Source organism: Eufriesea mexicana, unplaced genomic scaffold (assembly GCF_001483705.2).
Source record: "Eufriesea mexicana isolate 0111107269 unplaced genomic scaffold, ASM148370v2 scaffold572, whole genome shotgun sequence".
NCBI classification, from domain to species: Eukaryota; Metazoa; Arthropoda; class Insecta; order Hymenoptera; family Apidae; genus Eufriesea; species Eufriesea mexicana.
In genome coordinates this window covers 967050-980777 of record NW_016908738.1, presented here as the reverse complement: position 1 = coordinate 980777, position 13728 = coordinate 967050, and the positions used below count along the sequence as shown (strand labels likewise).

Sequence of the window (13728 nt, the reverse complement as noted above, 5' to 3'; positions counted from 1 at the left end):
GCGAGACGAGGATATTGTGTTGGGGGGGGGAGAGAGAGAGAGAGAGAGAGAGAGAGAGAGAGAGAGAGAGAGAGAGAAAGAAGGAGACCAAATAAAAGAAGGTAGGAAAAAGAAAGAAAACGAGAGACAGAGTATGTCGTATCCCTCCCCAAGGGCCAACCTCTTCGTTATGACAATATATCTGGGCTCCGAAGGAAACATTGGCCGAGAAGTCCTGAAGGTATGCTCCGAAAGCTTGCGGCGGCCTCCTTTGTCGGAGATTCTTCGAGCGAGAGGAGGAAGCCGCACGTAGAAAAGGCCACAGGCTACCTCCACCCCTACCGCCATCGCCACGCTACACCAAGTAAAACGAGAAATATAGACACACTAAACAAAACAAGACGCTATTAGGTTTTTGTCTCGCTCTACGTTCCAAAACACCTCGCGACTTGGAAATCCGCCTAGCAGTTTGCCTATCTCGATTCGATATCAGCCACGTATCGGGAGGTTTGAATACGTTACGGTTTTCAAACAACTTATCTAGATGACGGGATGACGCGAATCGACGTCACGATCTTAATTACCCTTGCAGAGCAAATCGCATGGATCGAGAATTCTACCATCACTATAGCTCGATCGAACGACTATAGACGGCTAGGCAAAAAGATCGAAAACTGCTAACTCGTCCGCGATCCTTAGAAAATGAAGACATCTAGCCTTCAAAGACTCCCCGACTCCTTTTGCCCTGCGATGTTAAAGGTCTCACATATATTATTCTCTCAGAGCGTTACCTTAACTGGTACACAATTTTTGCGGTGACTTACAGCCACGAGGAGAAAGCGGCAAGGAACGGTGCAGTTCTTCCCTTCTGGCTGCCGGCCATGTTTGCTTTCTATCAACGGGCTTGTCTAACGCGAGGTTTAATTACGAGGACACGTGAGGAGATGAATCTTGGGTTCGTTAAAGTGTCAGTTGTAACCCAAGGTAATCGACTACTGCTCATGAGAACGCGGTTTACTGTTCTTGCTAGTACACGGTAGTTTCGTTTTATTACTAATGGTGCTATTATGGGGATATCGAAAGATATTTATACCTAGATTCTCCTACACCAAAAACAATATACCGAAAGATAAATACTCGAGGTATATATACCTATGTATAATAGGTATCCGGCATGGTGTCACGCGAAAACCAGCGATTTAAATTATCTAACATGGCGGCAGAGGAACGCAAAAAATGCAAACAGGAGAATAGTTGGAAAACTGTTCGATGTTAAACAAGCCAAAGACTGACTTTAGGTACCCGTGTAAAAATTATATTCGATCCTTGCGATGCTCCTTAATCGAACAACAAATCCGAACACCCTTATCAGATTATACGATAGCAAATGGTTAGCTATATTCACCAGATGACCATCGCGTCTACTTTCATTACTTTTCCGCCAAAGGCTGAAGAGAACGGTTCTTGCGAGGGAACCTGTTATCGACAATGCTGTCGGCTTTTACGAGACACGAAACTGGTATATACGTTTCGGTACTTTTTATACTAACCGTATAAAAAATACGATGGATGGAGGAAGGATGATACACGACAGCGACGGTTTTAACCACGTTTCATATTGGAACGTCTTATATTATAGAATGGGTGGCTACGACTTACTATAAAGCAATCCTACCGCCGCGAAAAACACTAGCTAGCATGGGGTCGTCCAACTTTATCCTGCCATTGAATCTCGTAAGATGGCGCAGTTTGGGGTTCGACGAGGCTCCCATCGACGCGTTGCGTAGCAATTCGTCGATGTAAGAGCGCGCCCGGTGCGTAAACCTTTTCCCCCTTTGCCGCGCGCACCGCGACGCCGATCGGATCTATAGAAAGGTAGCCCGTTTGCTCGAGTTACGAGCGTGCGTTAAAGTGATGGAAGCTCTTCTTTTCCATAGGTGAACTTACGACGGTCAAGGGGGCTGGGTATGGCCGGATTAAAGCTCGTGAAGTAAAGTAACGACCTCCGAGGTAGAAGAAGATTGAAAGACAGAAGAGGAAAGGCTGATGAACGTAGGGAAGGTGACCGGGCGATTTAACGACGAAGCGTAGAAAGTCACCACTCTCGTTTGGCCGTTAATACGAATTTTAATCGTTCGTCGTAAAGAGGTCGCGCGTGCAGCTATACGCACGTGGAACATTTCGAGGGATTCGCGGATTCGGGCGATAAAGATACTTTTATTAAATCTTGCTGTTCATGGTCCACGTTCTGTCCCGTCTTATCTTCCTCCCCCGCTTTTGTTCCTACGCCGCACTAAAAACCTCGATGGTTTACGATACATCGTTCGTTCTCTGCCCCTTTATGGTGATCGTGACGACTGAAAGGACAGTACTGATGTATCCTGATATCGTTTCCGTCGTATGATGCGCACTCTCCCGTCGGCGGATTTAGACGCAAACAGACATTCTTTAACGTCAAACTGGTTTGTTTAATGACCTCGTACTTCTTTTTGCCATACCGTTATGTGGCACCGTGATCGTAACAGTACATAGTATTGTAAAACGCGACCAAGCGCGAGGTGTCACTCATCCCACCGTGGAAATATTTCACCATTGACAAGTACCCGAACTAAAAACTAGTCACCTTACCGACTGATCCATGTGCGTCTTGCTAATATTACGCTTATCGACAGATCTGTCCGCGAGAATCTTATTAGCCGCGTCCACGCATTCTTGCTCGTATAATACGAACTAAAGGACAACCAATAAGAATCACTCGACGCAGATCATCCTGCCATTTTTCGTATTCATAACCCGAACAATAAGCTGTACAGAAGAATAGGTTAGGATGACTGGCAACGATAAACTTTTCAACGATGCTAATGCTATTCCTTTTAGTAACATCTTTAAATGGTAAATATGTAACACCGCATCTGCGACAACGGCAATCGATATTAATCAAAGTTTATCCCCGAAAATCGCGCGGTCGATAATGCGCATTAGAGAGGATACGCTTTGAGAAATCACCTAAAGGTGGTAGAACGAACGCTAATGCGAGTGGTGGGGGTTGTGGGAGATCGAAGAGAAAAGCCAACGACTATTTGTCCCTTAACGCAAGGCTAACAGGCGCGACTTAACGTGAATTATTAAGCGTTTGCAGTTCACGCGTCGCGTGTTCGCCGGCCTGAGCAAGATAAAGCGACAGGCGAAGAGGCGCGAGCGGTATATATACCGGAAGGCTGATGCCGCCAGCGGGGCCGATTAATCGCCCGGGGAACCAGTTTGTCGGAAATAAAATCTGCCCGGTGGAATCGTTGCTTCACCATAGGACGTCAACGTGCCGACCTTCTCGTTTTAAAAGTGTGCCCTGCAGGGGCGTGTCGACACCACCGGTGCGCTTCTCCCGGTGCATCCTCGGCCGACGTATCATCGCTATCATCGGGGCTTCCCCGATCATGCATACCACTCGCGTGTCCGATCGAAAGGGATTCTTCGTCTATAAGGCACTTTAGACCGATCAATTTTACGTTTAGCTGTTTACAACTTCGCCGACCTGTCTTTATACTTCTCCACCTATAAATACGTCAAATTCGTTTTTTCATATTTCCATTATTTCTCTTTCATCGATAAATAATCGCTAAAATGTAAAATGATTTAATTCGCTTTGGAAAATACAGGTTTGAAGCATTTTCTTACTCTTTCCGAATATTATAAACGGTTTTAGTCGAAATTCATGAAATTTAAAAAAATATTTGTTTGATATAGGGAAATGTCGATAATACCGATCGATTCGTCGCGATTGACAGCATAAAGCCAGGCGAATATCGGTAAGTAACCATATAGCGATATCTATGAACAATAGGTGAAACGATCTGTAGAGAATTGTCCTTCGATGTAAATGTTTCGTCATCGTATCCTCCATACGTGCCTTTCTATGTACGGAAACGTGATCGCGTACCTTTACGTTCGCGAATATCTCGTGCGCTTCGTCGATAGTGTGTTTCAAACTCTAAAATAAACGCTTACACCGTAGAAACCTATATCGTCTCCCCCATAAGAATGACGCCATAATCTCGCGACCCCGTCGCCTATCAAATACGCATTTCGCACTAAACTCGATCGGTTACATGCCACTTTCGCAGCGTTCATTCTTTCGACAGCCTCTCACAGGATCTTGCAAAACAGTTTCGCGATAAATTTCGAACCATACGAATGTTCATATACCGGGTCGTTAATCATACGAAACAAGACCTCTACCGGCAGAGGAAAAAGCTATTCATTACGGTAATACGTTTCATAAAAGTAGCTACGATAGTCATGGTAGAGCGACGATAATTAATAGGCAATTGTATCAAATAAAATTACGTATGAATAGTATAGGGTAAACATTGGGTGTAGCAAATTTGATAGAACTACCAATCTATTTTTCGTTTAGATGCATGGCGTAGTTTTGGGGGCGCATGGTGGTCGACGCGAGAGTTAATTGACTTTTCCGAATTCGACCGGTTAATTGATGTGGCGCCGCGATCGCTATATCGACGGCTCGGCAGGGCACAGAGGGCTGCCTTCCGGCACCGCAGCGTGTGTCTCCTATAGGAAATTATCGTAAACGAAAAGTTGAGCGAACGGATATTCCGATCGGACAAATGTAGATCGTGAGATTACCAAGCGGCGCGCGACCAGCCGACTACCACGAATTAATGTCGTACTCATTCCGCTTAGCAGGGTGAACGTTTATCTTCGACGCTGGCTTTTATGGAACATGCCGCCGATAAACTTGTTTGTATCTTTTTTTCCACTATTAGTATTTCTACATCGTAAATGGATAAAAATCGAGTACCATGCGGAAATTTAAAAGGATTTTTTAATAATACGTGAATATTTTGAAATACTTATTTTTCGTGCTTTATTCGTTATCTATATACTTTGCGTAGAAATTATATCTGTACATTGTCGCTGCTCGTCGACATTTATTTCTTTGGAGTTTTATTGATAAATCGAGTCGATTTAATCGCTTATTGAGTTAAAGAGCAATTTTATAGGTTAAGGTAGGACACTGCAGGGCCAAACGCAACACGCTTTTCGAGTATTCCTAACGTTTAAAAAGACGTTCGACGTAACGTCAGTCTTTAAAAGGGGAAAAAGAAATAGTCTTTTATATAGTCGTCACAATTGTACCAAGGGCTATTTAAATTATTCGCGGCACAAGGCGTGTCTCTCGAAGGGAATAATACAAGTGTGGAGAGAAGATGCAGTCCCTGAAAGGCATGAACCGAGATCTTATCTACACAGTAGACATAAACAATCGTGCTGTACAAACTCACCACCAGTTGGCCTGCGCGCCGTTTTGCCACGCGACAAGCAGCAACGGTACGAGTAAGAAGGTCTTCACGACGGGCCGCATCTTTGGTCGCAATTCGATGGCTCGCTGACTTTCGTGGATGGTTCGTTGTGCGATGGAAAAAAAAGAAAAGACAAGGTTGTCCGTCGCTCCCGTTTCAGCCACGCATTCTTACGAGCGTCGATATCGATCGAGGATTCGCATCGACAGTTGATCCCGAGGCTGACAGATCGAGATCGAACGTTGTCCGTGATCCGATTCGATCGCTGTGTCGGACGATCCCAGTTCCAGAACACGCCGGCTTTCTCTTTTTTTTCTCTTCCTTTAGACCGTGTTTCCTCTTACATGTTTTCCGTGCCGAATGGATCACTGATCTCGTGACAGATGCGCGAAACAGCAACGAAAAAGACGCTATCTTTTGTCCCGCCGTGCACTCTTTTTACCACACGATATCGCAAATACAACCACGGTTTTTAAATGATACAAAGTGCGCGAAACGTTTGACCAATAATAAAAAAAGCACGGGAAACAGGGCAATTGATATTGTGTTGCGGGAAATATCGGAGTACATGTAAGTTTGTGATATGATGTCCGGCGAATATGAGAGGTTCGTTTCGACAATGCGAAGCGAACACGAACGTGATGACACTCCGTGAACGTTCGCGTACGTACTGCGGCGGGTAGTCACGAGGAAAAGGGCAACGGGGCTCTCTCGATGGGCGGAGCCTCCGGTCACTTGCTGCCGCGCGATTGGCTGTATCATGGCAGAGCCACCGAGGCTCCACTCGCGTTAATTAAGCATTTCGGCACTCCGTCCTGACTCCGAGGATCGCGCGTCAGTTCGCTCGCTCGCGATTCGTTCGCCAACCGCGTTTATTTCCGCGACTTTCCTGACAAACTCTAAAAAAAGAGCCAGTGAATATTTGCACAACGGAGAAATAAAATGCCTGCGCAGCAAGACAATCAATTTTTTTAACATTTTTCTAGACTAAACAAAGTGAACTTCGTTACAAATCAGTTGATGAAAATAGATTCAATTCCGCTGCTATAATCGAATTATACTTTCCACGCAGTGAGTAATTGTTCCAGATAACGTAATTACTAACAGTATAGACCAATGACGAATGAAAACGATTAGATATACTAACGGTATAATCTTATAAAGGGATGACTTTCTCTGACGTGAGAGACATCTGTAAAACAAAAGATTGAAATGCAGAACGTCATATGTGTTATGCGTATCTTATGCCATAACCTTGTTTATAAAGGAAAACATCGTCCGCAATAAAATACTTTAATCACAACAGCACGCATTCTACCGAACATATTTCATGTTTCAGAAAAGTCCAATTAAAGTAACATTGTAATTTTTTTGACATCTGATTGATATTTAATTTATTAATTACTTTTCAGTTGCCGATTCATTTAAATCAGCTGCCAGTCGGATATATTTCAGATCAGTGGAATAAATTTCTCATTTAAATAACATTTATTGAAACTCGCCTTTGTTTGAAAAACGTGTTCATATCGAAAGTAAGCCAAGTTAAGTATCGGAAAAAATGATCGGTTAATAATCGTTATTATTAATTCGATATACGTTTCATTGGTATTACTTATAAAGTAGAGTGGACGATGTACTGTTATACGACATATTAATTAATTATTTTATAATAGGTCGTGCTTTCAGTAAAACGAAGTGAAATGAAGCAAAGAAAGAATACAGTGACAAAATTTGCTCTAATTTCAAGGAACCAAGCGTGATTAAATGGAAGTTCTGAAACATAAAATAATAGTAACATTTATCAATTTTTTTGTGACAAAACGTCCGTGAAAATTTCTATGAAATATTTCTCATATAGTTCTCGTGAATGAGTTTCTTATAGCGATATGAGATTTTAGAACAAAGATTATCTTAAGAATTATATATATGAGACTGACAGAGAATAAATTTCGATATAAAAAAGTATATTTACTTTTAAATATGCAAAAATGAAAAATTCAGGTAACAAAATTAACTTAGTTATTTGCAAATATAAGAAATTATTTCATAAATTGGGCTTAATATATCTTAAAAATGAGACGCAAAATGTCATTGCATAATATTTAAAATTTCCTTTTCCTAGTATTAAATTTTTTAAGAAAATTTTCGGCGATTAAATTCAAGGTAGAATAGAGATAAAGAAGATAGTTTCTCCCCCTAGGTAACATATCAATGCTTAGAAAATATCTACATTATCGTCCCACCACTCCGTCGGTCACTACTAGCTTTTAATTTTTACTAATCTAATTTTAATAAGTTTTTAAACAGAATAATATTTTTCCAAGCATATGCGAAAACAAAGTTAAATGTTGAATAAAGTTTAGGATATTTGATTTTCTTAAATTTCATTTACCATTGATGTTGCAAAAATACCTACAGTCGATTATTAATTTTGACCTTTCGAATGTTCATGATAATTACATTATAGGGTATAATATAGTTATATTAAACTTAGTACTTATACGAACTTGAACTAAATTTACTATATTAATATAATAATGTCTTAAAAATGATTCATTTCTAAATAAGATAAACGCCTATAATTCTTTAATATATAACATCAGTTGATAATAGAGAACACAAACTTTGTTGTATTATCAGCTATTATTTTATCATTAAATGGAAATATATTATAGTAATGGTTACTCTATTAAATGAAAATATAAAATTTGGAAAAGGGATTATTAACGTGTATTCATATTTTTAACAAAGTGTATTTTATTTTGTATGGAAACGGAAAACTGATATTTTCTTATTTATACGTTATCAGTGGACAGGTACTACAGTCGTATAATTTTCATGTCATAACCATGATATACAATATGCAGTACTAAAAATTACATAAATATACAAGGCACGTGTACCTGTAACTTCTGATTATATCACATATGTGTAATTAACTTGACTTGTATTGCTTCAGTGATAGTTGATCAGAGATTTTGATTCGTACATGATAATTAAACGAATCAATTATTAGATATTATCGTATGTACAAAACTACAGATATGATTTTCTTGGCATTAAAACAGTCTAATGATCACACAGTTGTAAATTCTGTTTGGCGTTGTGAAGGGTTATAATATAAACCAGCCATAGATTCTTGTAAAGCTCTTAAACATGCAACATGTGCCTTAAATCCACCTGCCCTTTCTGCTGAAGATTCAACACGCACATGAGAAACATATCCACGAGCTTGTAATTCTCTCCAACCAGGTGGTGTTGGACCATCAGTTGTTTGTCTAATAGGAGTGTAAGAGTATAGAGGACCTTCTTCAATCTTTGGTATGGGCAAATAATTCTGACTTCCCTGATTGCCAAATTTAATACCTGTACTAAACTGTGTAGCTTTAGCAGGTGCTGCTTTTGTTTCTTTTTTAGATGCTTGAATAGCAGAGGCAAATGTTTCTACAATATTTTTTGCATTTCCTTCTGAAAATGTAAGCTCATCTATTAACGCTTCTTTTTCTCTAATTTTTTTTCTTTTAGCTTCCATTTCTTCTTTAGCTATTTCCATTCTTCTTTCTTCCTCTTTTTGTTTCTCCAACTCAATCATTTCCTCCAGTTCATATTCGCATCTACCGAGCTTAGATTTACTTTTTGTTATTTGATCTTTGTTGTCCTTTTTGTACTGTTCTATTTTTTTATTTGTTTCTATTACATCAATATTGTTAGCCAAGTTGTATATTAGTGTTTCAATTTCTTCTAAATAATCATTGTATTCTCTTAATGTTAAAAAGTCCTCTTCTTTTTTATTGAAGTCTCTAAGTATTCTTTTCCTTATGTTTACTTCCTTTTCTACCATAGGATCCTCAAACAATTGTACACGAAAATTGGCTCTTCTTAAAGGAATTTTACATTCGGGACATGACCCAGAACCTGAGAAATTGTATAATAAACGCTAATATCTTTTATGAATTATTTTTTAAGCTACCAAGAATACTAACCTTTAAGAAATAATAAGTCAACGCAGCTTTCACACAATGTGTGTCCACAAACGTTTACCATCATTTTTAATGATGGATTTCTGTATTTGGTAGTTTTGCATCTTGGGCAGGCTTGATCATCCATTATTGCGAGGTATTAAAAGCAAATACAAAATTTATAGGAACCACTGTTTGCTTTCGCAGAGCGATTAATCAGTTACGAAGTAGAAAAATTCACATTACGACGTGTGACATAAGCTTAACATGAATTCAAATCAACTAAATCACTGCACATACTTAAATAACGAAACCGTAATAACATTCTTACATTTCGAAGTTACAGTAAAATATTTGTAATATCGCCATTCCGTGACATAACCTATAACAAAAATTTCAAGCTATCAACGTGAAGCTTGAAGTTTGAAACTCGAAGAACAATCGATATTGGAATATCGAACATGAAATGTGCATTATTAAAGTCGAAGGTATCGAAAGTATTTATGGCCATGCATGAATTACTAACCACTTGTAAAGCATAAATTGTAATACAGCTATTCATATATTAGTCATAACCTATAATTCTACTAATTAATTAATGTGTAACGTTATAATTTAGAAATGATTTTACATTAGTCGTAACTGAATTCTAGTACAGTTAGAAAATAAATTATAATCTTACATTTCTTTTAAATAATTCGTTCATCGAATTGAATATATTTTCATACGCTTTTAGAATTTATAATGACAGTTCCGCTTTTTACCGCGCTTATTTAGGCATTTAAAACGTAAATAAATTAAGAGATAAACTTATCAGAAAAACGTGTACTGCATGCTTTAAACTGAATTTGTGTTTTTTTACAGCTTTCAATCATCGCGCGCTGTTACGTGATTACCGAGGCAAAAAGGAAGAAGAAAGCGACAGAAGGATCTCTGGGAGAAAAAGCTCAAGTCAAATCCCTTGATACCAAAGCCGTATGTCTTTTGTGCGTTTCACTTCTAACAATTTAGGGCATCGATTTCTCTTTCAATTCCATCGTGTAAATTGTACATTAAAAAACGACAAGAAAGAAATGCGATGCATGTCCATTATATTCGAAAGAACAAAAGGGTTGGTGTACTTTGATGCCTTCCAAGGTTTTCCTTGTTTCTTCTTCCAACGGTCGATGTTACGAACCTACGAACCCTATTATTTAACTCTTTTCGTAAAATCATCTTGACGTACAGCGAAAAATGTGTAACATTTCTTGAAGATATTCTAACGCCTCTCTCGCTAACATGAAATTCCTGAGATTAGCCAGAATTTTGTCCTGGAGAAATTTCCTAAAGTGAGCACCGTATTCCACTATTTTCTTATACCGAGGAAATTCACATAAAATCTCTTTTGGATGATAAATTCTATAAAATTTATGCTAGGCATTTATACATAACATATGGCATACATTTTCTAAAATACATTGCGATGTCAATTTTACCTGAAATTTATTTATTATTTTTAAGTAAACATTGTATAAAATAGTAGTCCCAAGCACCATAGTGAATAGTAAATAGATGTTCAAACCTTTTTAATGCGCATATTACGCAATATTGGATAGCTTTGTCTAAGTAATTCTAAAAACACTCGAGGAAACGGCCTCGTTTTGTTTACTGTCTTTTATTCGTGCTACGATCAAAGCGATAAGCTCAATCCAGCCCGTTTACGTAGAAAACGATGCAAAAGAGTAACTCGAATTTCTTTTTCTCCTTTTTTCCTGGTATGTTGCATGAAATTTGTTACGGTGCATAAGGTGTGTTAGTGCGTGTGACACGTGTAAGGCAATGACGACGAGGACGACGATCGGGTCACCATGGAATTCGATTCTTGACTAGGGATGCTGCACGCTCACCCCATACCAGTGTGTGCGTGACTGTAATAGAACTAAAGGGATACGCTTGCGCCGGACGATGTCTACCCCATCTTCCCGTTGACTTCGGGTGAGGGAAAGCGGGGCGTGTGCAAGGACAGATGGCAGGGCGTCTCTCCCGGGCCGTGTCGCATGCACTGTCAGTTTCGCTCGGATACTCATACATGAGTTTTATCGTGCTCGTCGTTGAACGCAATAACCCCACAAAGATTACATATACGCTTGATTCCATTTTTCCATTCGTGTGTAACACATTCCTTAAATTACAAGAATTATATTCAGTTCTACCGTTCGTTCCGTTCCGTCGATTAAACAGCTCGAGATTATCCTACGACTATCTTCTGTCGCCGTCGCTATAAGAGAAGAACGAAATGGTTGAGATAATTTGATTTACACAATAGGATATATTTCGACGAGAAAGAAGACACGAAATATATTCATTGAACGAATATTTTTTCCAACCTTTCATTGGTCGATTTCAAAGAACACGAAGGGATAAAAACGACAGAACGGAGAATCATTTGCCTCTACCGTTGGTCAATTACGCAGTTCATGGATAAAGGCATGTTCTAGCGGGAAGACAGAGAAGCAGTAGTGCCGCGGCGGTGGAAGCGAGACGAATGATTATGGGGAAGAAGTATCGTGGACGATTTCTATGCATGCCAACGCGTAGATCTCGAATTGCGAGGACATAATGGCGACATTGAGTGAAAAAGCGACAGAAAATCGGATACCTATCGATTCGTCTGTTACTTCCCACGATTTTGATCTCTACGCACCTTTGTCACAAGATGCTGTATCGAACGCTTGATTCTGGATTATTGCGCCATACCAGGGGAAGGTTAACGCACCGCGGATGGGATCACTCGGAAGTAATTAATAAGTGAAAGTCGTGGAAAAACGATCGCGAGAAACGTGAAAAATCCTTTGTTTCGTTTCTTCACATTCCTCTCAATCTCCCTCCTATTCCGTCGATAGAAAGCAGAATTGTGGTGCACCTTTTTGAAAAAGGCAACGGTTACACCGAGCGACATCGTGGTTCGACTATGAGAGAAAGAAACAAAAAATGAAGGGTTTATTTTTTACCCTGAGTTTGTTGTTTTCGGGTAAGTAAAAATTTATTAGCCACGTGCTTAACAATTCATGATGGATTGCTTTTTCGATTGCTCATATAACGGTCGAGCTTCAATAATGAAGCTTTCGAAATAATTTAACGGAATTTTTTTATGAATAGAATTTTACTTCGAAAATGGCGTAGAGAAAATAATCGAGATTTTTCATGTATATTTTCGTGTACAAAGAATGTCGTTCCGCGAGCATACGAATAGGAATATAATCGCGGTGCACGAGGTAGAACGATAAAGATATTGAGAAGATTCGTTATAATAACGCGGACGCTGTTGCCGGATATATTTTACCATGGAATACGCACAAAGAGGGAAAAGTGACAGAACGGGTTGCCGATGATAGTTCACTGTCACGTATTATGAGATAAAGTAGTTTCTGAAACTGCAACGTTGAAACTTTAGCACCTACTTTAATACTTTATGACGAAGTATAGCAAAGTCTATGTCCGAACGAGGAATATATATATGTATGGACATATACATATATGTATCGTCGCCTTTTACCGCGTACCACTTCGGGACACGTTAAAATGATTTCTTGCCTCTTCCGGCCGTATATCGTGCACGCCCCTTCTGGCGCGCACGAGAGTTCCACGGTAAACACGAGGAGTTAACAAAATTCCGATAACGAACGACGAAACGTGGCGAGCATTTTCTCTTTTCTCCATTCTCTTCGCGGTTTCCGCCGTTAAAGCGGTTCGTAGTGCGGCGAAGCACGGGAAATAATCTTTCGGGTCAAAGAACAATCCACCGCAATCTGAAGATTGAAACGAGCCCACTGAAAACTGCTTTTTGTGTACCTCTCTCTCTATGTGTGCCTATATTTCTCTGTGTACATCTGTGTACGCCTATGTATGTGCGCGCGCGCACGTTTTGTTTTTTGTGTTTCTTCTTAAAGTGCAAGGACTTGCCCGGAGCACGTCTGATCACGAAATGCATGAGAACGGAGCACTGGACCCACTTGACCGGGGACCATACTTCGACGTCTCAGCTTCTCGTAACGTCACCGTGCTGGTTGGTAAAACGGCAACACTGAACTGCCGAGTACGGAATCTAGGCGACCGCACGGTAGGTAACAAATCTATATTTTCGTATTAAAGATGCGGATCACGTGACCTCGCGCGGTAAACGAGATTATCAACAGTCAGCAATGATGGGAATTCGATAATTCGTAATGACTTTCCTTATAATTGTTTGGCTCGAAATATTTAATAGGATAGCAACAGCGCGTATTCTACACAGCCAGCGACGATTTTAGAAAAGCTGGCAGATTAATACGGTAGAAACAGGACGAATAAATCCGGCAGCTCTTCATAATGTAGCGGGGATACAATTTAAGTTCGCCCATTAGAAGGTTACCGTATAACGTGTCGAACTTCCGTATTACAATACCGATGGTTAAAAGAGCGAAGTTTTCTATTTCTTTTTAGTTGCTTGT

At 39.7% G+C, this 13728-nt stretch overlaps 3 protein-coding genes across 3 annotated transcripts in view; 1 reads left to right on the top strand and 2 right to left on the bottom strand.

Annotated features, from left to right (window-relative positions):
- LOC108545920 (protein Wnt-1) overlaps nucleotides 1-5958 on the bottom strand; it is a 60581-nt gene extending 54623 nt beyond the window's left edge. The window contains exon 1 of the mRNA XM_017897739.1: nucleotides 5283-5958. Within this exon, the coding sequence (XP_017753228.1) occupies nucleotides 5283-5362 (80 nt within the window). The 5' untranslated portion in view covers nucleotides 5363-5958. The remainder of the gene's footprint in view (nucleotides 1-5282) is intronic.
- Nucleotides 5959-8112: 2154 nt separating this feature from the next.
- Mat1 (CDK-activating kinase assembly factor) lies at nucleotides 8113-9626 on the bottom strand. Its single transcript, XM_017897822.1, has 2 exons — nucleotides 9284-9626; nucleotides 8113-9215 (listed from the first exon to the last, which is right to left on the bottom strand). Exons 1-2 carry the CDS (start codon nucleotides 9405-9407, stop codon nucleotides 8377-8379), a joined length of 963 nt encoding a protein of 320 aa, XP_017753311.1. The 5' UTR covers nucleotides 9408-9626; the 3' UTR covers nucleotides 8113-8376.
- A 1659-nt stretch (nucleotides 9627-11285) lies between these two features.
- Nucleotides 11286-13728, top strand: part of LOC108545953 (lachesin) — a 47133-nt gene continuing 44690 nt past the window's right edge. Inside the window, exons 1-2 of the mRNA XM_017897823.1 lie at nucleotides 11286-12269; nucleotides 13189-13358. Coding sequence (XP_017753312.1) covers nucleotides 12230-12269; nucleotides 13189-13358 — 210 coding nt within the window. The 5' untranslated portion in view covers nucleotides 11286-12229. The remainder of the gene's footprint in view (nucleotides 12270-13188; nucleotides 13359-13728) is intronic.

Excerpts from the sequence above, each read along its gene's own strand:
- Mat1 (XM_017897822.1), bottom strand. The coding sequence starts at position 9,407 with ATGGATGATCAAGCCTGCCCAAGATGCAAAACTACCAAATACAGAAAT. Across the intron at positions 9,216-9,283 it reads TGACTTATTATTTCTTAAAG|GTTCTGGGTCATGTCCCGAA; the intron begins GTTAGTATTCTT and ends ACAATTTCTCAG.